Genomic DNA, 24378 nt, shown 5'->3' on the forward strand with positions numbered 1-24378 from the left:
TCTCTCATCTCAAGAAGGTATTTCAAGCACCGATTTTTTTTTGCCAAAATTGGGAGAACTAATTTTTCAATTTAAATTTTCTTAGGATTTACTAAGTGGGAAAGGGATTACAAGCTTCGTTTCTCTTCTCCGAACGCGATTCCTCCATTACAAATTGAAGGTGACTTATTATGCTATTAAACATTGATTTTTTATTTGATTTTTTTTTTTCGTTTTTAATCTAATATTAGATGTTGTTGTTATCAAAGTAGTATTCATTCCCTATTCTCTCTGTCTCTCTAAATTTATATTAACTGATCGCCATGTCATGTTTCTGTAACCATTTTTTTTAGGGTTTTATATCTTTTGTTGGGTTTTATTTTATGAATCTGTTTTTACTATTTTTACTTTGTATTGAAATCATGACTTGTTTTGGATTGTGTGTTTCTTTTCTTTTTTTATTATTCTCTGTGCCGTTACGTATGCTATTTCTGAAATGTTAAACTACTGGTAATTCGACCTGCTACTTGAAAGGGATGTTTTTAATCAAGACCTAATCTATCTCTCGACCAAACACCTCAAAGTGTTCGATTGTCCTCAAAGTGCAACCTTTATTCAAGGTAAAGAATTTCTATTTATGTTTTGTATTTATGTAATACCAAATTCCCTGTATAGAACTGCTTGTAGTGCTTGTTGTTGGAACATTAGAGCTACCAACCATCCCCCGTATAGAACTGCTCGTGTCAATTTAAAAAATGGTTGCTGTAATTTCGGAAACAAGTCTCGATACATTCACTTATGATATAATGTTCTGATTGTCTATAAATTTGTGAGATAGCCTATGGATTTTAGAAGGTCAAATTGGAGATATTGGTGATTAGTCATTACTAGTCACTTTACTTCCTTTTTAAAGTTTGATTAGTTTTAATAGTCTGGACAGTTGTTATGAATATTTGATTTGTTTGACTAGTCTAGAGTTTAGGCATGTGCTATGAGTTAATCTTTAGTTGATTAGTTTTACTGGTGTGGACATGTCCATGAAATAATCTCTAGTTGATTAGTTTCACTTGTGGAAGTTTGAAATTTGTAGCTAGAATAGCGCTCATGAAAGCAAGAATTGTTTATAGTTATAATTTTTTTTTTTTTTATTTGTATTTTGGTTGAATGTGAGCATTGATTCGAAGGAAATGGAACAAATACAATAAGTGGGTTCCTTATCAGTTTATTTTTAGAGTAATAATTTAATTACTTAATTGCCTTTTCTTTTGTTTGTATGTTGATCTTTAGAGATGGAATGTACGTCGAATCTTTATAATGAGAGTCAAGTTTTGAATGAGTTGGAACAGACGTCGAGGAAGCTTCAACAGAATCAACATGAGGAGAGTCGGAGAGTGTTTTAGCAGAAATTGACGTGGCATAAGCAGGATGTTAGGCATCTTAAAGATGTTTCGTTGTGGAATCAGACTTATGATAAGATTGTTGGGTTGTTGGCTAGGACAATTTGTACGATCTTTGCTCGGTTATGTACTCTATTTGGGGATTCTGTCGTACGGGTTGAGTCTGCTGGGTGTTTGTCGGAGTTTTATTCGGCAGTAAGGTCTTCTTTTGTTCAGAACATAAGCGGACTGCTTTCTGGTCATATAGATGTCCGGACGGAATCGTCAAATGGCTTCGTGGACCATTACATCGCTTAGCTTCTAGCAGTCCAAAGTGCTTATAATTCAAGACCAATGGCGAGAATTCCAGCAGAGAGAGAAAGGGGACACACTTTCGACACAGCCGACACCACAAAGAAGTACAGATCCCTTCCTTCCAGTCCCGAGAAAATGTCACTTTTCCATGCGGAGCTAGCCCCGGAGGCTTTTTACGAATGCCTTCGCTTTTAGCGATTCGGCCGGTAATAGCAGATGATGATATCGAGCATGAAGGTCAAGATAGCCGGACTTTTCGGTTGTTAAGCGTCGTCGGTAATGGGTTGAGAAGAGACCATTACATCGGTCTTCGGTTGTTGCCAATTTCTATGGAAATAACTTATGGCCTTGAACGATATACTTATCTTTGCCGCTGAGCTTTGATTAATATCACTACCCCGCTTATGCACCTTCTATAAGAAAATATTGTATCCTAAGACATTATTTTCTCGTTCGGTACTCTGATACGCTTTATTTAAAAATTAATTTTCGGGGGTCGATCATTTCAAGTAAATTCAAGATCTTTGATGGAATTACATATGGAGAGCTTTTTATGGAGAACGAGTAAGCAAACTAATTAATGACTAAAGATCTATCAATAGTTCTTTTAATCCGCTTACTTCTTTGTCTATGATATGCAACTTTTTGGTCTAGTAAAGCTAGTAGTTATTATTTGGTTGGATGTAATATGTTTAATCCTATTGGAATTTTCTAATGATATCTTTATGTAATCCTCTATGCTTTGCATCGTGTGTTCGTCTTGAATTTTCTCATGTCATTCATTTTTTGGTGCCCGTGCATGTATATATGTATGTATGTATAATTTTTTTTGTTATTTTTCTTTTATTTAATAATTCTGTAATCTTATTCCTCCTCTTTTACTGAGCTACCTATTTCTGTAAAAAGGTTTCAGTCTTCTCATACTTGCACATGGATAATACTTGTCAACTTTGAAAGGTGCAACTAATTCTGATAACCAAATTCATTGCAGGAAAGAAATGAGTGCTTATTATTTGGAACATGCCAGTGTTGATCATCTACAAAAGCACTTTGAATTTTTTGATCAAGAAGCTCGGTCCTTGCTATCACTGGGTCTTGCAATCCCTGCGTACGATTTTTTAATCTGAAATTTGTTGATCGTTCTTCTTGCTATTTCTAGATTTATACTTCCATCAGTCTGTTAACATGAATGGTTACTCTCCAACGTGTTAGGTATGGTCAGCTTCTGAAAAATTCTCATACTTTCAACATTTTAGATTCTAGAGGGAGGATGCATCCTATTGGGGGAGGGACTTACTATCGATATGCTGCTAGTTTGTTTAAAGGAAAATCTTGAGACTGAACATTCTTTTTCAAGCTTGTCACAAACTTCAATGAAATCGCTTACCACTTCATTGAGTGCATATATGTGCACCTCTACAACTCTAAATTACAGGTAATTGTCACTTATCTCGATAAATATGTCTATCTTTAACATAATTTTGTATGCTTTTGACGCCTCACATCTACATTTTTTTATTAATGTGGTGTGTTTCCGTTTAAACCAAATGAAAGGTAGTGCACAGACTCAACCCCATGCGACCAATTCTGCCACAGGCAGGAACTTGTCAACGGGATATCAAGGAGCTGGGTCAACAGGATATCAAGGAGCTATTCCAAATCAAGCAAGACACGAAACGAATTGGGTTGTACGTTTCCTTCCAATTTCCTTTTCTTTTTCAAATGTATTTAATGGAATGTTTTCCAATTTGTAGGTTTCTGAGCAACAATATAGCTGCAACGGAATCAGTGGGACATCTAAGATGGTGCTTGATTATTTGCAGCTCCCTGCAAACCTGTAAGTTAGGTGACAAAACTAACCCCTTTTATTTTTCTTTTCCTGCGGACAATTATAATGATCGTGGTGCACTAGATGTGTCTGGTTCCTTTCTAATCACCTGGTGTGAATGGTCTTTGATAGTGCATATTGTATATGTAGTGCTTTTCTAGATTTCTCCGAAGTGTCTTACTAATGAATTTTGGTCCGTTTGCATCTCTTTGCCTTAATTTCAGTGGTGGCGATGCGGGGGTACATATAAATGAACTTGCCCAGCATCTTAAAGTACCATTACAGAAAATCAAGTATCTCTTTCCCCACACACACACACACACACACACAGAGCTTTATGCTTTTTAGTCCTTAAGTTGTCAAAATTCAACATCTTCATCGATACTATCCAAGACTAGACAATACATACAGTTTTTTGTTTAGGACACCTTGCATTTCTGATTTTGGTATTCAATCATTTGACACAGGCATTTAAGCAAACGTTTGCCCCCTTTGGTATGTGTAGGGAATCTATCGGATTACTGAAAAATGAAGGTGTGATTATCGTCACTTGGGATACTATCACTGCAGGGTGTTTAAATGAGGCTAATTACAGAGGGGCACTTGAATTCTCATATGAGGATGCCAAGGGGTTGGAGCACGATATGGTAACTTCAACTTCTAAATAATTGTGTCAAGTTATGCAATAAAGTAACAGGAAATATTTTCTCTATATGAAAAGAGTTCTTTATTTCTAATTGAAATTGTAATGTTCTTTCAGATAATTTGGTGGAGGATCTCTTGGGAGAATTTGAATACGAGATGACGATCCCATATTTGCTATATAAGAATGCTGCCCAAGAAGTTAATGGGATATGGTTCTACAATTCATCTGATTGTGAAGCCGTTGAAGATTTATTCATTCGCAGCTGAGTGTTTAGTGCTCTAAAAGTTATTTTCTCATGTAAGAGACTGATATTTTCTCTTTTTCTTTTTTATGACCTGATATGGCATCTGGTGGAGTAATGTTTCTAATGCTGATACTTGTCCTATATGAGGTCTGTGTGTTGAAATTTAATGTGCTTGTGACCACATATGAATTTATTATGTATGACCGATCGAAGCTATCAAGAATTGATTGGAAGTATATCATAATCGACGAAGCACAACGAATGAAAGACAGGGAATCAATTCTAGCGCGAGATCTCGATAGATATCGCTGCCAACACGTTTACTTCTTGCTGGCACTCCATTACAAGTAAGTTATCCTCTCATGTGTAATAATTAGAGATGTATTTGCAGCTTGAAATAAAATAAGCAACGAACCAAAGTGCATTTTTTTACCTTACTTTATATTGAAATTTGTGCTAGTAGTGTAATTTATGCTATTTATGGCGTCTTGCCTCTCGGTGATTGGTTAATTTGGCTAGTTACTTGAGATGTCCTCTATTTCCTTTGTTGCTTTCTCCGTACCTTGTAATTATATATATATTTTTATAGCTCAACCGCGATTCTTTCAAGATGACGAGGATGAATGGAAATGGTGATTTTGAGGTGTAGGATGGTTAGAGGAGTTTTGCTAGGTCTTTGTTGATGATTGCAGGTAAAATGACCCAACAGGAATTAAAATATCAATATTTTTTTTTAAACAATAAATAACTCTGCCACAGCCCATAGCCGTCGCAAAAGTACTTTTTCCCACGGTCATCCACTTTACCCACGGTTAAATAACAACCAGCCAAAAACCAAAATTCATGACACAAACACCAAATCCCACGAACTAAGACCGTAGGAAATATCTTTACCCACGGCCTATAACTGTCGGTACAAATAATCTTTACCTACGGACTCAAACCGTGGGAAATACTGACCTTTTCCGACGGCTTTTCCGACGGGTTAAAACCGTATTATATACCGGACGGCAATGACCGTCGCAAAGACCGTCGCTTTTAGTGAGCTTTACCGACGGTCATGGCTGTCGGCAGACCATTCCCGACACACAAAAAGCCCACGGTCCTCTGACGGTCCAAAACCGTGGGAAAGCCCTTTTCCCACGGTTTTGGACCGTGGCGTAAAACCTGTTTTCTTGTAGTGAAAGCAAGTCTTCCACCTTGGCTTTTCAAATAGTGTAGTTCTTTCTATTCAGACTCGTCATGCGAGTGTTCATGGAATTGTCCATCTCTACAAGTTATTTAAACTCAAATCTTCTCTCAGGAGTTTTGTCAAACACCTTCTGACCAAAATTTAGATAACTAGCCTAATCTAACCTGGCTCTGATACCACTTGTTGGGGTTTAACACTGATACTAATCGATTCCCCACTATACAGATAACTTGTATTTGAACAATAACAACTCCAGACAACAATCTAAATATTCCCTACAACCAAACTAATATGCCCAACTCGCTAAACAACTATTAACAACAGATAATAATATAAGGAAAAGAACAAGCATACCACAACACAAAGATATACCGTGGTTCGGCCAATGATGCCTACTTCCACAAGAGTTAATCCTTTTATAAAGTGGGAAGGAAGATTATAATCACTCCTCGCAGTCTCTCACCTTACTAGATCACTCCTCTCTCTTTACAGGCTTGTCTCTCTGTAAATGTTATATCTCAATCTTGATTGCTTTCAAGATTTGGTTTCTCTCTTTGTTCTTGTGTATTTTCGTGTCTCTTCTGAGTGTTAGGTTTTGCCAAAAACCCCAACCTCCATTGCAAACTCACGGTTCACAAAAAATAGAATCCTGCCGAAAATAGGCATGGACGCGGGGCGCACTTTGGGCAAGGCCAAATCGAGCGTGGGTCGCGTTGAAAACACTAGAAGTCGTCTAAAGCATGAGCGCGGGCCGTGCCTTGTGCAAGACCAAACTGAGGGCGCGCGCGCTCAGCCTTCTTCACACGGAGTGAACTTCAGTTTGTCCTCGTATGAGAGATAACTCCAACAGTTATGTGAGGGAGAACTCGAACAGTATAAAAACTTGAAGCCATAAGTAAAACAGAAATACAAAACTTAACTTCTTTAATTAAGAAAGAAAACAAAGAAATTTAAAGGAAATAGTTTTGAGATAGAGAGACAGTACCTAGTGTAATGTGTACTGTTGAGGTTCTCGAGAATCGACTCTCGAGAGGAGTGTTGTGCACGTTTTGGGGCAAGTCATATTAGTACCCGAAATTTTGCGGTACTTAACCAGATTTCTCGAAAACCAAAATTCACAGATTTCGATAATTCCAACGAAATTTGGGAAATTGAGTCAAAAATTCCAAATTAAATTTAGGCTTCTTAGATTGTTGAATGACATCATTTTTTTTTACGTATGGCATCAATTTTAGAGTTGGATTGTAGCATGATTCCCCTTATGTTTTGATATATAAAATATGTTGTTAGGCGAAAGAAAGAAAAAAATACGAAATGTCCAATCTTATAATGATTTTGTTTACATAAAGAATTGGAAACACTGACTAAAGTAACTGAGAAATGTACATTTTGCAATCCAAATAATGTGTATACCTACGCTGAGAATCATATATTGGTGCGAAAAGTTGGATGCCCTGTTTAAATAGAAGAGACTAGCTAGTGTCTCTTTGAAGTTTGGACCACATCACAGAAACAAAAAACCATAAACGCAATTAATAATTTAATATAGCTTATATTAGGAGCCTTGACATTTCTAACTCCTAAATTAATCCTAACAAAACACAACTAGCGCGCACCAGAAGAAGCTCTTCGGGAACACAACAACTTTTGAGAGAACTTCAACATATCATCTGATGTGAATGAGGTAGTCTCAGAACCATCCTTGGTTCTTTTGCAACAAATCTTCATTTCCTGCAGAAGGGGATGTCTCAGCTCAGAGACTCAGAAGATCCACCTTTGAAGTTGTATATTTGAACAAACTGGAGGGTCTTTTCCAAACAAGGGAGTGACAACAATGAACTCCAGAAGCTTGATTCATCAAAATCATACCTTTGAAGAAATTCATAATTAAACTGCAAATCAAGAAGAAACATAAGAAAATTAAGGTTTCAATATTGTTGAACCCACGGAAAGGCATCTGCATTCCTCTTAGATGACCAGTTTCTGAAGATCAGGGGAAATTCTCAGCATTGTTGCTATGCCTGGGAGTTTCCCCCACTTGCTCAGGTTGGACTTCCGTTCATAAAATAGCAATCCCAAGCTGAACAAGAATGAGTTTGGACCTCAAACATTAACAACACCTTAGCCAATACCACATAAAGAAGATTTTTTTTTAAAAAAAAAGTAAAGAAAAAGAACTTTTTTTAAAAAAACAAATAAATCCTGAAAAAGAACTGAATGATACTTTTTTAAAACAGACGGGCGGCGAAAACAAAACAAAAAGTAATGATCCTGCTATGTCAAGTCAGTATGCTTCCTTCATATGCTATACAGAAAATATTTTATATAATTTAAACAGAATTGGAGTGGTTTGTAAAAATCAAACCGCCGCCCACTAAACCAGATAACAAAAAGTAAGATGAATTATGAGAACAGAAACCGCCCCACCAAATGGGAAAGGTTCGGTATAGGGAAAAAATGCCTCTAAGGAATCCTTGAAGAGAATAAAAACTATATCCTCACCACTATTGAGGAATGGGGATGAAGGCTCCATTTGGAAATAAAACTATAGCACTAGCTCAACACCTTCTGAGAAAACTTGAACATATCATCTTATGTAAATGGGGGATAACCAGAAACATCCTGTGCTTTTTTGCTGTGGATAACCATTTTTTGCAAGACCGTAGACTTGTTAAGAAGAAACTCCACGAATGCGGTCTCGGAAGATCCACCTGTGAAGTCAAATATTTGAACAGTCTTGAGGGTTGTTCTCAAACAAGGGAATGACATAATTGAATTCTAGTAGTTCACTTCGTCAAAATCGTACTTTGGGAAGACTCCATCATCAAACTGCATCATACGAAAGAAATGTAATAGGAAAGAATGCAATAGAAATATATAATAAACTAAAATAACTTGCAGAACAGAAAAGAAATGCACAAGTGAACATCATCAAAGTTTCAATGAACTCACACAAAATCTGCCACATTTGTCGCCCTTCTGTATAGTCAGTGTCTGCAGAGTAGGGGACGATCTGAGCAACAATTTTATTCCTGGGAGTTCCCACTTGGTCAGGCAGGTATTTAGTTTAAGACGGTTGCAATTAGAACAGGAACCAACATTCATTTTCTGCTCCAACAGAGACAACACCTAGGCGCATACATCAAACAACATGCAAAGTGGAAAGTGAGAACTATGAACTGAATGTCTCAGCAACACAGTAGTGCCTCCTACTAATGGTCTCATAGTTCCATTCATTTGAAATATCATAAAATATTAGTAAGCAAACATGAACTATGCCTGAGCATATTGTGCAACGACAAGTAGTTTATTCCATGTGAAATTAAGGTGAAGAAGCATGGGAAGGAATCACACACTGATGTAGCATAATACTTGATTTTTTTTATAAAGTGGTTGTTGTTAAATTTAAAACTTAAAGGGAAGAGAAAGTTGCACTCTAATGTCATTAGAAACTATATCTTTCATAAGACACCCTATATGCCTATATTGTAGAATTTAACATAAATCTTGAGGATCTTATACATTTACGTTACTGCAGAGTAGCATAGACTATGATCATGCATGGTAGTTAGGTGCTTAAGATGATATCCATGGTGTGGAGATCATATCTACCAAAAATCAGCCATTAAGTCAATTCGAAGTGTCATTTAGGGGTGTCAACGTATATATATACCATTTAAAGATGACATGCTGCAAAGTATGGGTTGTATTTAACATAAAACAATGTTGTAAAATTCCTCTTTTATTATATCTCTTTAGTCTTTATAGGAAATCCTACTAAAAATCCACAATAAGGTTAGGCAACCACCCAAACTGAAAATATAAAGAACATAGGCATTCCAAAAAAAATTCTCTTCCTCTCCATACGTATGTGATAACACTGTACTAGACTTGGAAGTGTTGCATGGACTAAGACTAAACACCAAAACAAGAAGAGCACCACAAATGTTTGAGTGTTACTGGGCAGCACCACCTAATGGTGTGATCAAAGTAAACACAGATGGATCTTGTAGAGGCAATCCAGGAATGGGAGGATGGGGGCCTTCCTTTAGAGGCAATAATGGCACCTTCCTCGGGGCTTATGCTGGCGGAATTGGGGTGACTACTTGCTACATAGCAGAAAGTCATGCAATTGTGGAAGGGATCAGTAGAGCAATAGACATGGGATGGACACACATCTGGGTTGAGTCTGACTCTGAAGCAGCTATCAAAGCCTTCCAAAACAACCAAGTTCATTGGAGTGTGAAAGGGAGATGGGAAAATGTTAGACAGAGAGCAGAATGGATCAATCTATCACGTATTCACGTGCTTGGAGAGAAACAAATCTAGGTGCAGACGCATGCACTAGATTTGGAGCTAGATTACCTAAAGGTGTCAAACAATGGGGGGATCAAAGACCAACATTCATGAATAGGCTAGAGAACCAACAGAGCACCTATTTCAGATTTGTGAACTGAGTCTCTGTTGAAAGTTGGGTCATGTAAAAGAATAGGACAATTATGATGCCTTATTCCATCGTATTTAGCCACTGCAACTTTGATGTAACTGATACCTTTATTTGTTTATAATACAATTACCCTTTAGCGAAAAAGATAATATGTAATTTTGATACACTTAATAGGCTAATAGCTCTGTCTTACTTAGCAGTAGATTACTTCGTTGAGTGCTAAACATGGCCAAGAGTAAGACACATAAAACTGTAATAAGAAACACCTGGAGGCATCGAGTTGATAAACCCAAAACTATTGCATGGCGAACACTCTCAAAAGTTCTTCTCAGCAAATTCTGAAACGAATCATCTATTGTTTGTCCTTCAGGGATGACTTGGCCACCAAGCAGAGATGATACATTCTTCAGGCGGTCCTGTTCCATGTCACCACTGATTTCCAATGTTTGTACATGTGGAGCAGAGAGTTCTATCCATGGCCCTGAGCTGCAAACCAAGGCTAAACCCTTCAAGTTTGGGTTAGTTATAATCACTTTTCTCATACCTTTGCACTCTGAAAGTCTTATAACCTCCAACAATGGAGTACCAGATAATATGTTTTGAATCAATTCGTCGCTCAACAGGATATCATACAGAAATAAACTCTTGAGATTGTTCCATCGGATTGGTCTAAATGGGTTAAGTCTGCAAACGCACAGCAATAGTTCTGTAATAGAGTCGTTACTGAAAATATGGCCAGGCACCTTGTAAGGAAAACCGTACATAGGACCCTTGCTGTCTGCAAGATTTAGATAGAGCACTTTAACTTTCTTTGTTACTGCCCAACGAATCCATCTATCAACTTGCAAAGCAAACCTCCTCATTCCTTCCATTCGCCCTGCATTCACTACTTCAGGAGAGAGATCACTGAAGTCGAGAGAAAATTCCTGAATGCTATCACATTTAAGAAGAGATAACGTGTGGTTGACAAAGCAAGTAAACTTGTCCATTTCTTCTCTTTTACCACTTAACGGACTACTATAACAAATACGTTGAACTTTAGTCCATAGGTGATCCCATCTTTACTACTTCTTCCATTGGCAGAAAAGTGAAAATGTGCACAAGTATTGCATCGGGTAAATCACTGATGAAATCTTGCTCACTTTGTCTACCCTTCATCTGTCTTTTACCAGTACATTTTTTTTCCATGTTTTCACTAATTCCCCTTCACATAAAAATCCAAATCAGCTAAAAAGAACACATTTTTCTTTAAATTTGGTTTCCCCGTAAAATAGTTCCAGAAGAAAACAGAAAAGAGTCCTTAATCATACACATGGAGAGAGAAGGTACCTGAAATTGACTTGGCTTTCTTTCTTTCTTTCAGGTGTTCGACTGAAACACAGAAAACACCAACACGACCCTCCTCATTTCTTCTCTTTATGGGTTCACCAAGCGTTTTATGGGTTTTCGTTTCGGTCTGATTTTTTTTTTATAGAATTGGGTAGGAAAATAAAAATGATGGCAGTTTCAATTGTCGTTGGATGATATGCAACTTCAAATACCAATGCAAAACCAACAAATTTATTTTCACAAGGCTTGGTGATTAGATCTATACTCCATATGACCATATCTGAGCTTATTTATGGTGAACAGAACGAAAAATGCTATCATGTTTTATGGGAGATTTGTACAACGACACCATTTCTCTAATCCATCTGTGCTCTTCCAAATCTGAGCTTCATCTCCGTCAGTATTCACCAAATGTAAGTAACTGCCTAGTATTCAAGGGAAATAATAGAAAGTTTCCTAGATCCCAACATTACAACGACCTTATTTACCGCACAGTATGGTGGAAACAATTCACCAAAAAAAAAACACGGTAGAAAAAGTTTTTTTTTACCAAACTTGGTTATCAATGGAAAGCATAGTATAGAAATCTTCCCTGTATAATGTATATAACACAAGGAAACCAACTACATAAGGAAGCCTTAATTTGACAGGGTTAAGAGAGCAAAACTACTGCGTTAGGAGAGGCTCTTCGGAAACTCAACAACTTTTGTGAAATCTTTAACATATCATCTGTTGTCTTGCAATAAATCTTCATTTCTTGCAAGACTTGTGCCTTGTCAAGCAAAAACTCCATTAGTCTCATCTCAGATGATCCGCCTGTGAAGCCAAATAGTTTCACAGTCTCCAGAGTCTTTGTTAAACAAGGGAATGGCAACAAGGAACTCCAGTAGTTTGTATCATCAAAGTCATACTTTTGAGGAACATCATATAACTGCAAGCAAACCTCACAATAGGCGGAAATATAAGTCACTAAGACGCAAACTGAAAACGGAAAGAATAAGAAAATAAAATAAATTATTTTGAATAACTTACATGAATGCTCCTATATATCACATCGGAGTCTATACACAACGTCTGAAGATTTTGGCAAGTCCTCAGCAATGTTATTATCCCTGGGAAGTCTGACTTGTTCATATCTGTCCTCAGTTCAAGGAAACTGCACTGAGAGTATGAAGTAGGAAAACCTTTTACCTCCAACATGTACAACACCTTGGGAGTTGGGACATAATCACCAGAACCAAACAAGAACATAATAGAATCAGTTGAATGACTCAGAGAATATATGAACTATTTACCTTTAGATAAGCATGTTTCAAGCATTTTCGCATATTAAAATGCACCAAAAGTGGACTGTCAAAAGATTGCCGCATCTGTTATACTATAACAATTAACCAATAATGCATGGTAGATAAACAACGTCCTCTATCATATCTATTTTAGAAGGGAATTTGGAGTTCTGCTCCTTGCATGGGCAAGAACACAACATGATATTATAAACAGGCAGCAACAAACAAAGAGACCTAATGACAGACAATCTGATTATCTGAATCACAAAATCATCAATCAGGCTACCCTGTGGTGATCCCAGTAGTTCACAAGCATATGGCATCGATTTGTGACCAATAATACAAAAGTAAACACAATGTTGATATTCAGAAGGTTAATTCTAGGTTGCAAAATATGGGAAGACCAATGTCCATCAGGCTTGAGTATAATACTAGTGTTTTCATCAACACAGGGGACTACCGTTAAAGACAACATTGTGACACAACTATCATCACCTAAGACTGCAAGAACTGACTTTAACACGGTGTACCATTTAGAGTCAAGCTCTACATTCAAAGACATAAATGTTACCTAGTGCAAACTCTTTGGTACAACAGGGTTCAAGGAGTTGATTTGCAATTTTCAACTTAACAATTTGTAATTGCTTTTACTAGAATCTGCAGGCCTCTTATGAAAAACATGAAGCTTAAATACTACCTGGAGGCAATGTGAGGATAAGGTCAGATACTGAGCATGTTGAACACTCTGTAGAAGCCTTTCCAGTTTATCTTGATGTGAACTACCTATTATTGCCATACCAGGGAAGATTTTGACCATGGAAAGAGATGATACTTTCATCAGATTATACCTAGCTACACCTCCTCTGATTTCGAGTGTTCGAAGATATGGAGCACTGATACTTAGCTTTGATTGTGAAGTGAGGCTCAAATGCAATATCTTCAAGTTTCGAGAAGTTATATTCAGATTTTCCATACCAGTACAGAAATACAGGGTTAATTCTACCAGCAACGGTGCACCAGACAAAATCTTTTGAACCACATCATCGCTCAATCTTACTTCCTTCAAACATAATTCCCCGAGTGAGTTCCAACTGATTTGTCTATCTCGGTCAATGATGCAGTATGCCAGTGATAGCCATTTAACTGAATCACAACTAAAAAGAGGACTGGGCAACTTGAAAGGTATTTGACTCCGGAGAAAATAATCATTGTTACTAAAGTCTAAACATATAATCTTAACTTTCCGCTTAACCGCGAAATGTATCCATGTAAAAACATGGATTGACAGTATAGTTATCTCGAGCGGGGAATGTTCACTTAGAGGAAAATCAAGTGAGAATTCTTCAATGGGATTTGTTTCACGAAGATGTAACGTGTGGATTACAAACTTAAAGAACCTCTCTTTGTCTTCTTTGTAACTAGTTGTTATCCTTGGTCCTAAATAACGAAGGTGCATGGCCTTAGTCCATAGATGATCCCATCGTTTTGATAAAACACCGGTTAATACTACTTCCTTCATTGATAGAAAAGAAAGAATGTGTAAAAGCATTGAATCTGGCAAGTCACTTATCCTATCTTGGCTTTCCATTGCTTCTTGATCACTTCTCCCACAACACAAAACTGAAAGCACAAAAAGTTAAGACACCAAAAAAAAACTAGTTTAAAATTTTGTTAATAGCAACTAAGTTGTATAAAATTTTGTTAAAAATGATGTAATTAGATCGAATGGGAATTAGGTAACAGTAATTTTAAAAATACCTGAAAAAGTGAGACGCGGTAGAGCTTTGAAAGTGTTTGCGAGAGGCATAACGAGTGTTTTCAGGAGACTGGTGTGGAGGTTTTAAACGGTTGGAATCCTCGTTGGAAATTCCGTGTCACCAAATATTTCCGACATGTCATATTTCCGAAACTTTTGTTGATTTCATTATTCCAGCCAACGTATTTGGGTGTATTTACAGTTGTACACCCAAATATAGTTGTACACCCAAATATAGTTTATTATTCCAGCTCAACGTATTTGGGTGTACAATTGTACATATATTTAGTTACCAAAAAAAAAAACTGTACATATATTTGGTAACACGGGTATATGCAATATTGTACAGTTGCAATATTGTATCTGCTGTTCTGCATTGAACACAATATTTCGTTCCAGAGATCACTCTTGATTTGTACTATTTTGTTTTTTATTATCATCGAAGAAAAATAAAATTGTACTATTTTGTGAAATTCGGAATTTCAATAATTTCAGATTTTTTTTTTTTTTTATAAATCAACAATTTGAGTAAGTAGACTGTGGACCTGAACACAATAAAAAATTTCCTCAGGCCTGTAATGTGATTGCCTGCTTACTCGAATGGTCTGAATTCTGAAACCAATAAGTGAGGAGGAAATGCGAAAATAAAAATAAAAAATCAAGTAATCAACTTTCTTCACTTGTCACATAAATGAGTGAACTCGGGATTGATCTTCAAATTTCCTATCTTGGCCATAAATGGGAAGGTTTGATTTTTTTGTTTTATTCTAATTATTAACTAGTAATTGATTTATTAAAATAAAAAAAAAAAAAAAAAAAAAGGAATATAATGATAGCTGGTAGCTGGACACGTGAACCACTAGGGGCCTAGATTCTACCAGTAAAAGTGTTGAACAAATTTGGACTCGTTGATATGGCGTAGTAGTAGTGGCGAACACAACTACACAAGTGAAGAAAGTTGATTACTTGATATTTTATTTTTATTTTCATATTTCCTCCTCACTTATTGGTTTCAGACCATTTGAGTAACGAGTAAGCAGACAGTCACATAACAATAGGGCAGCAAATTTTCGAGGAATTTGGTACTATATATGACAAGATCAAAATTTCCTTTCTTAAATTTTTGCGATATTTCTAACAGTAGGCACAAGAAGAACGACTTTTAAACCTTCGTATTGTGGATTTCTACGCATCAAACTGTAATCATCACGTTTTATTGTACGAAGAAATTACTAATTGTCTTGGCTCATTTATCCCAATTATAGTAGAGTCTAAACTCTTTGTTTTTTCCCGTACTAAAATACAAGCCATCCACTCGTGCAGACCAGAAGCACTGCACACAATGTGACGTATTCGATTTATTTGCTTTAAATATCGTAAAACCTCCATGTCCTTGTTGTTGCCCATCAGAACTTCTCCAGTTCATATTGCACCAGAAAAGTGTAGTTTTCCAAAAATTCAACATAAACTTCCAGCCATATTCGTACTTGAACGGCATCTGATGTTCGCCAAGATCGTCATTCTTAGAACGACAATGCACATTCAACACTGCTTCTGACATGTCATTGAGTATGTGTACATGTATGGTTTGCAGCATACGACTCGCATTAACAGATGATTCGAAGAATGTGAATACCAGTAGAACAAATATAGTTACATAAGCACAGGGATTTAAGCCACCCATTGCAGTAAATCCTTGTGGCTGAGCAATGGTCTATGGACGCAATTTATAATTTTTTTCCTTCTCATAGGATATATGCAAGGGAGATACCGGGGGATCTGAAAGCCTGTCTTAATAAATATTCGATTTGGAAATCTGCACTTTAGGAAATAATGCTGGTATACTTTTACATTAGTAGAATAATAGGTGTAAAATACTGATTCCCAATCTTATGAAGTTGACATTGACTTTTTGAATTATGAAGAACACACGGGTCAAAAGGAATTTGGATTTTGGAGTATTTAAGAGAAGTTCTGCATCTTTAAAACAGGTGTCTGCTTGTAACAGGTTTAGGGACTCTGGACATTTTTTTAGGAGTTGTGCATCTTTAGAATAGGTGATACATCGGAGGGCATGTTTAATTTTGATAGTTTTGAGGGGGCATCTATAATTTCAGCATACTTGTGAGGGGTCTGTCTAAAAAACCCTATTTAGGCCCTACTGTATTTTGTGAGTTCCTAACATCGTAACAGATACACATATGTTTGACAACACGATCCCTAGCACAACTTAATTTACTTAGATGAAATTATGCTCGTGAAATCAAAGTTTGTTTCCCCTTATACAATTATTGGTTGCACTCATAGTATCTATCTATCTATCTATCTATATATATATATATATATAAAGCTCGCGCACATTCTCTCTCCTCACCATATCGCTCCATTTTGCACTTCCAACAATATGATTGGCTCCTAAAAAATCGGATGAAATAATAATTAGTGACACCTCCCTAGATTTGTTTAAATCTCCCTAATCTATGCTTAATTTTCTATAGACTCCTCAAATTGAAAAAATAAATAAATAAATAAATAAACTTTATCCAAATTCTACCGAAATCCTAACTTTTCTCTTCAAAATTAGGATTGTCTATTTATCTTTTTCCCTTTCCCTACCAACTAAACACTAATGAATGAGAAAAAAAAAAAGAGATGAATACACTACCTCCCCGGTTACACTATTTGTAATATGTCTATTCTTCCAATGTGCTTTTTCTGGAAAACTCTCTTTAACTTTACATTTAACCCTTTTAGGTGCGAGATTTGGTTTTGTACTAGACAAAGAGTTAAAGGAAGTCATTTCGATGATGAAGTAAAGGTGCTATTGCGGATAAAAATCGATCGAGAGAGAATCGGTCATGAAGTATGTTTACACTCTTCCGGATGTTTAATATTGGCATGGAATGCATCGCCTATTGCTTTAAATTAAACTCCTATTGCCATTTCTGTATGTTTCATCAATAGACATTAGTTTAATTTCTTTAACTCAGTATTCTTGGCCTCTTTGCGGATCGATCTCATGATTTCGAAACGAACCCGATTAAAGCGATGGCTTACATTTGTGAGTTGCGGTTATTTTTTGGTTGTATTTAGTCTTCCATGTCTTCCTCATGAATCTGGGTCTCCAAATTTTGAAGACGTGTTTTTTTTTTCCTCGCGTCTCTTTCTTTCTTTGGTTCTTTTATAGCCCTCGTCGTCGCGAGAGGTTGAATATTGTGCTTACCAAAAACCAAAAAAAAAATATTGTGCTTACCTCTTGCTAGCTCACTTGGATCAAACTAACCACTTGGTTATCATAGAACAATACAATAGTCAATAGGTTTAGGTGAGAGGGAGTAGAAGTTAAGCTAGAAAGAAGGTCATAGGTAATCCGGATATGAGTTATATTGGAAGTTATTGTAAGCCAATTGAGTGGAAGATGTATGAGCCATATTGAGGCGATGGTCATGTTCACTATCCAATAATATTTATATATTTATTTATTTATTTTTATATATTGTATTAAGAAATGTTGCTTAATACCATCCCGACTAAACGGTGTAGTATCTTCTGATGAGCAAACTGCACCAGGTGACACACCTGAGGTAGTACCGAAAGATCCTTACTCTACTGAAGTAGATGGGCAACTTGAAAATGTAAGTGGTGTAGTGGTAACCATGGAAGGACCTGACGAACAAAATGTACCCGGTGAGACAACCTCTGTAGTAGTACAGAAAGAAGAATCTCCTACTGGCAAACAATTTCAGATTTCTGAATTCCTGGAAGAGCTCAATTTAAAGGTAAAGAAATGATAAGAGTCATCCAAACCAAAATGTTTAGGATAAGATTACGTAGTTGCTGATGTCTACACTTTAGAAGTCCTCTATATATGTTTTATTTTCATAACAGAGTAGTATGCTTTGATCAATGAAATCCCAACTTTATTAGTTCCAGTTCATTGTTAAGCATGACCTGAAAATTTGTTAGCATTGAGCATACTTTCCTGGTGCTGTGAGTGATGCTCAATTTCAGGGAGTATGAATTGCATCTTCGTAAGAATTGATTCAGTAAAATAGATCTAATTTTTGTAATGAGTAGTATCTATCTATAAACCATATCAGTGAAAAGATGCCCATTGGTTTTTTTGTATTGTGTTGTTTAGTAAACTTCAATCTCATATTTCCTGCTATTTTCTAGCATGAACTGAAATGTATGTTGGCATTGAGCATGCTAACATGAAGTTGTGAGTTGTGGTCAGTGTCATTGTCTTAACATAATGTTTATAGAATAGATACAGGATATTGACATGGTGTAGTGAAAAGAATGTGATGCCACTAGTAGTACTACTAAATATCTATGGTACTTAGAACTACTAAAACTTAGAACATATATTTCTTCTGTAGTACTACGGATTCCGTCTTCGGAAGATAAACTTGGTTATTCATTTACTAATATCTATGGTGTATTTGTATCCGTCACTATTTTCAGGAAAAAAACTGCAACGTAAGTTCTGCTCTATTTATATACTCTTTATATATGTACACTTGGCAGTTGGTAATTTTTAGTTCTTGGGTTCTAAGTTATACTTGAAATGTATTAACAGGGATCTTTCTGAATATGCTAAACCTGAAAGCATAATTCAACAACGCAAAAGGGAAAAAACTGCAACATAAGTTATGCTCTATGTATGTATTTCTATATATATATATATAAAAGCTTGCGCACATTCTCTCTCCTCACCATATCGCTCCATTTATAACAAATGCATTTTGCACCTTGAGCAATATGATTGGCTCTTAAAAAATTGGATGGAATAATAATTAGTGAGACCTCCCCAGATTTGTTTAAATCTCCCTAATCTATGCTTAATTTTCTATGGACTCCTCAAATTGAAAAAAAACAAAACAAAACAAAATAAATAAACCTTATCCAAATTCTACCGAAAATCTAACTTTTCTCCTCAAAACTAGGATTGTCTCTTATCTTCTTCCCTTTCCCTACCAAGCAACAATTCAAAAACCCCCACGTATTCTAAACACTAATGAATGAGAAAAAAAAAAAGATGAATACACTACCTCCGCGGTTACACTATCTAAAACCAATCACACCTTTTTCCAAAACCCAAACAAAAGTTATTCTTCATCTTTTGTTTGGGAAAATACCATCCCGACTTCAGTTCATATTTTGTTTGGGAAAATACCATCCCAATTTCAGTACGTCAGAGTCAAACTTTCATTGAAATTGTTTAATAATGCTTTTTGGATATAGGCATATGTAAGTCGATTGTTATTTTCTAATTTTTAGTACTTGATTTAAACTTTATTGGCATTCTCTTTACTTTTTGTTCTTAGCAAATCGAATTTCTTCATGTTAATAAGACCGAGTTCCCTTTTGTTCTCAGGCATAAATGATCACAAGTATATTATGCTATTCTTTCAGGTCCACAGGTATGGAACTGCTCTTGGGAGATCTGTCAACCTCATGAGGTTCAATGGGTATGATGAATTTTTGAATGAGCTTGACCTGATGTTTAATTTTGGGGGAAAATTGATGGGTTGCGGCACTGGTTGGAATTCTTCGATAACAGAAAAACCAACCCCCCCCCCCCCTTTCCTTCGATAACAACTTTCTTGCTGTTGTTAAGAAAATGAATGGTGGTGGGTAGGATGTAGAAACATAATATGAGGTAAACTTAATTTTTTTTCTCATTTGCATGTATCCTGATGCTTATTTGCTTATTTGTCAGTTTACATTTGTTATCTGATAATTCAATTTACATTTGTTATCTGATAGTTCAGTTGTAGTTGAGTTTTATGACATTTGAATTGGTATGTAAATTGAATTTGGAATGAACAACTTATTGAACAAGGTATTAACGCAATTCACCTGCATATTCTAAATTGCATTCCCTACATTTGCTTATTTCTCCCTAATCTATTATTAATTTTCTATGGCCTCCTCAAAGTAAAAAAATAATAATAACAACCTTATACAAGCTTGGAGAATTCAACTTAAACTCGGTCAATAAGGTTTGAACAATCAATAAGTCATAGTCACTTCTACTGTAATGAAACTGAGCCAATAAGAACAAAAATATAGCTTTACTCCAAAACTTGGGGAAGAAGAAATCTCTTCCTCAATTCAATAATATCCACATCAGTAGCTTTTATCTACAAATGATGAGTAGTGTGCTTAACTGCTTCAGCCCAATTTACTTTTTGTCTTCCTCGCATTCTCTTAGAACCCTAAGGTACACAAAGCATAGATGCCTCAAATCTCTCTTGGGCAAGAGCAAGTAAAATTGGAAAAACCCCATTAAAGAGAAATAGAGGCAGCCCCAATCATGTGAAATTGGCAAAGGATATGATGAGTTTAAGGTTTCTTCATTCTCTTCTCCAGAATCCCATATAAACTGCTTTCTGTCAACAAAGAAAACTTTCCAGCATCTTGCTTTACAACATAATGGGTTTGATGTGAAAAAAGCTTTGTTGAATCGAAACTTGAAATAAACCTTCGATTTCAAGCAAATGCCTGATTTTCACATAACCCTCTCTTTTGTCAATTTTTTTCCCACTTTTTTGTTTAATATTCACTTATTTTAAACATTTTGGAATTTTGAATTTAGTCCCATTTCTACATAAAGATTATTTATTTTACATTTTTTTAGCAATTGGGTATCTTAATTTTTCCTTCTTTATCGTGACAATTAACCTTCTTCTTCATGTAAGTTATGCTTCTCTTAGTGATATGGCGGTATCCAAATTCAATCAACATGCATTTTACACACTATTTCCTGCTTTCATTGATATGAAAGTAAAGCTTAAAGTACCATAAATACATGTTGCAAAGACAAAGTCAAATGTAACAACAAAGGCTAATAGTACTTTGGTTCCATGGGAAATATGGAAGCGAGTCAAACGACATAAGAAAGAGATATCATGTTTTTTTAACCATATTTAATATTACATATTTCAGCCAACATGGCCATACCTGCTTTTGGTTTACTTATTATTATTATTTTTTTGAAGCAATAATACTTTATGCTGATGATATTGCTATATTGAATGGGATTCCTATTGCATACTACCCCATTGCTACATGTACTAACTCATGTTCGTAGCCAATGTTTTGTTGAATGGTGTGTTTAAACTGTTGATAGCTAAATCGGTTTCTTACCCTTATGTTAAATAGTTTTTGTTAAACCTCATGTGTAGAATACCCTACATATTCTAAATCTCACTTTTCTCTTTTTCCCTAATAAAAATGTATTCAACTAAAATAAAAATTCACGCACATTTCTCCAACAAAATTCTTTCTCAATTGAAAACAACAATATTTATTGCTAATTGGAAGCCATTTTTACCAATATTAATGTTGATTCTCTCTTTCCACAATTGAGTTGTTGTAGACCGACACTTAATTCTTAAGTTGCTACTATGAAGCAACACCTGTTGTTGTTACAGGATGAAGGAGCAGGTTTTATATTCATCATCTTCTTTAATTCTTTTATTACCAATGACTTTTGAGGTCTAAGATAATCTATTCCACTACCTTTATATGCGGGTTTAAAGTAATCTATTCCACTACCTTTATATGCGTTAATACAAATTGGGCTTTCATCATGCATATAGAATATTCATTCACCAGAATAGTGTTTTATTTTTGGCAATGAATTGGCCATGTTCTTTGACACCATTAATAAGATTGTGCCATTGGTCACGTACTACCCAGCCCTTTTACTGCACATCGTGGACCAAATGTAATTATTCATTTAATTAATCATTCAATGACTCTTGAATTTAGGGTGTACGTAATATATGGAGCTACTCCATGTCGTCTCACATGGAATGTATGAATTGTATATTCATATTCTATTCAAAATTGTCTTTGCAAATCATCATTCATAAATAAAAAGAGACTTCAGTATCCATAATTAGTCATTCTAAGGTCTTTTTGTAGTTTAAGAGTGACATTTCATGGGTGGCCAGAGGCCATCCAATTTTGTTCAACTCTATATTGAGTCGCAATAGTAGGTTGTTAAGTAGATCTGAGTAGCCCTGGGTAAATATGCTTCTTAGTTTTATGGATAATCAAGGCAGCATAATATTTTTAAGCAATCCATTCAGGCTACTTAGTTTCTTACCACTTTCGAAATTTTCAAATGATGTTCCTCAGGGGTAACGATTGAGTTACATGAAAGAGGTGGGAGATCGGAGTTTAGGATTTGGCTCCTTCTATTGAAAAACAAATATGGGATGCAACAACTATTGGATGCTCATTAAGGTAATCTATCTTTAGTTTATTTTAATAGTTGTTACCATTTCATTTCCACTCCATCTCCCTTAGAGTTAATTACTAATTATTTTTAAGTGTTGGTAAAATATAATGGGACATGAGGTCAGGTAGTAAGATTGCATGAACACATATGTCTCAACATGCGGTTGAGTTCTATATAATAGTACTGATAATTTACCATGTTCCATTGCCTTGGTTTGCAATCATCATATACATTATTTCTTCTTATATTTTTATTGCTTTCATGTGGCATTTACTTATTTCACCGAAAATAGGTTTTGAGCGTGTCTATTATAATGTCATACTTAAGTGCTAGCTATATAGTAGTACATCTAGATTCTAAAAGACATTTTGTTATTGGAACACAAATCGCCTCAGACAAAGGTACTTTGCACCTGCAAGTCATATATTTACAAACTAATCTCACATTCTCATTTAGTACTATTTTTTCCACCAATGCCCGGGACACATGCACGCCGTTTACTTATAAAATTCTCATAAACATGTCTTTACCCTTTGCATAGACTTGGGAGATCATATATGTTTATATACCATATTCTCTTATCTCTTAATCTACTTACTTGACATCTTCTCATAAGGAAACAATATCTTAATCGACATGTAATTTTTGTTTAGGCGAGTAATAGATGCACAACATGGTTGTGCATGGGGAGGAAAACCTGAGTTCATAATGACTTCACATCCTCTCCGTTTCTTTTGATGCTATAAACTTCCTGTAATTATGTTATATTAAGTGTCACAAATGTTGTAACATATGGCAGAAATAGAAAGTTGTATTTATATTAGTTGAGTGTTGCATATTCATTTTATTCTATGGATGCAAAATCCGTGTTTCTTTGTGATCGATAAATAAAAAATCGATTTTTATTATCAGTCAATAGAAAATCGGAAGACGTATAACTTACAAAACTATGTTCATGTATAAAAATCCTGTTTAGGTAGTGTTTCATAGCTATGGTCATTAGTAAATTACCATATTGAACGGTAGAAGTTTAGAGTGAATATGAGTGGTATAAAAGTCCTATCTAGGTAGTGTTATTTCACAGTTGTGGTTAGGAAAAGTACCAAATTTTATGTTTCCTTTTATTTCATTATGTAAAAAAAAAATACAAAAAGAGTAACGTTTTCCTCATGTAATAATAAGATTTATGTATAAATAAAAACATCATCATGTATAATTAATAAATGTTCATTGGCTTTGTAAAAGCCAAATATCCCAACAATTTCTCACTTGCTTTCAATACCACATTGAGCAACTACTCTAAGACCTATATTATCCATGTGACTCTCAAAAAGATTGATAGGCAAAATTTTAGTAAAAAGGTATGCAAGATTCTCAGTTGTAGGAATCTTTGTAACTGCAATATCACCACGCTGCACAATGTCACGTATCAAATGATACTTACGCTCCACATGCTTTGACCTCTTATGATACTTAGGCTCTTTGGATTGAGCTACTACACCACTATTGTCACAAAATAATGTTACAGGGATCTATGCTTGAGGCACTACTCCTAATTCCATAAAACACTTCTTAAACCAGACTACCTCTTTTGCTGCTTCACTAGCCGCAACATACTCTGCCTCTGTAGTCGAATCTGCAATACATTGTTGTTTTACACTTCTCCAACTAACTGCTCCACCACCAAGTGTAAACACATATCTAGATGTAGACTTTCATCAAT

The 24378-nt window shown here is 35.5% G+C and overlaps 2 protein-coding genes and 1 long non-coding RNA gene across 6 annotated transcripts; 1 reads left to right on the forward strand and 2 right to left on the reverse strand.

The window, feature by feature from the left end:
• Positions 1-3220: 3220 nt before the first annotated feature.
• LOC147512315 (uncharacterized) lies at positions 3221-4898 on the forward strand. 4 transcript variants are annotated; one of them, XR_015217178.1, is made up of 4 exons: positions 3221-3516; positions 4004-4145; positions 4259-4441; positions 4602-4898. It is a non-coding gene; the product is annotated as an uncharacterized LOC147512315 (long non-coding RNA). The 4 variants fall into 4 exon arrangements; XR_015217179.1 differs by having other exon boundaries at positions 3222-3358; positions 3425-3516; positions 4259-4898; XR_015217177.1 differs by having other exon boundaries at positions 4259-4898.
• A 3243-nt stretch (positions 4899-8141) lies between these two features.
• Positions 8142-11608, reverse strand: LOC147512316 (F-box/LRR-repeat protein At3g03360-like). The gene is made up of 5 exons (XM_086595298.1): positions 11357-11608; positions 10294-11231; positions 8533-8709; positions 8387-8409; positions 8142-8291 (listed from the first exon to the last, which is right to left on the reverse strand). Exons 2-5 carry the CDS (start codon positions 11014-11016, stop codon positions 8252-8254), a joined length of 963 nt encoding a protein of 320 aa, XP_086451424.1. The 5' UTR covers positions 11017-11231; positions 11357-11608; the 3' UTR covers positions 8142-8251.
• A 278-nt stretch (positions 11609-11886) lies between these two features.
• On the reverse strand, positions 11887-14534 carry LOC147512317 (F-box protein At5g03100-like). Its single transcript, XM_086595297.1, has 4 exons — positions 14401-14534; positions 13340-14262; positions 12389-12565; positions 11887-12287 (listed from the first exon to the last, which is right to left on the reverse strand). Exons 1-4 carry the CDS (start codon positions 14447-14449, stop codon positions 12009-12011), a joined length of 1428 nt encoding a protein of 475 aa, XP_086451423.1. The 5' UTR covers positions 14450-14534; the 3' UTR covers positions 11887-12008.
• Positions 14535-24378: the final 9844 nt, after the last annotated feature.

Source organism: Coptis chinensis, chromosome 3 (genome assembly GCF_015680905.1).
Source record: "Coptis chinensis isolate HL-2020 chromosome 3, ASM1568090v1, whole genome shotgun sequence".
NCBI classification, from domain to species: domain Eukaryota; kingdom Viridiplantae; phylum Streptophyta; class Magnoliopsida; order Ranunculales; family Ranunculaceae; genus Coptis; species Coptis chinensis.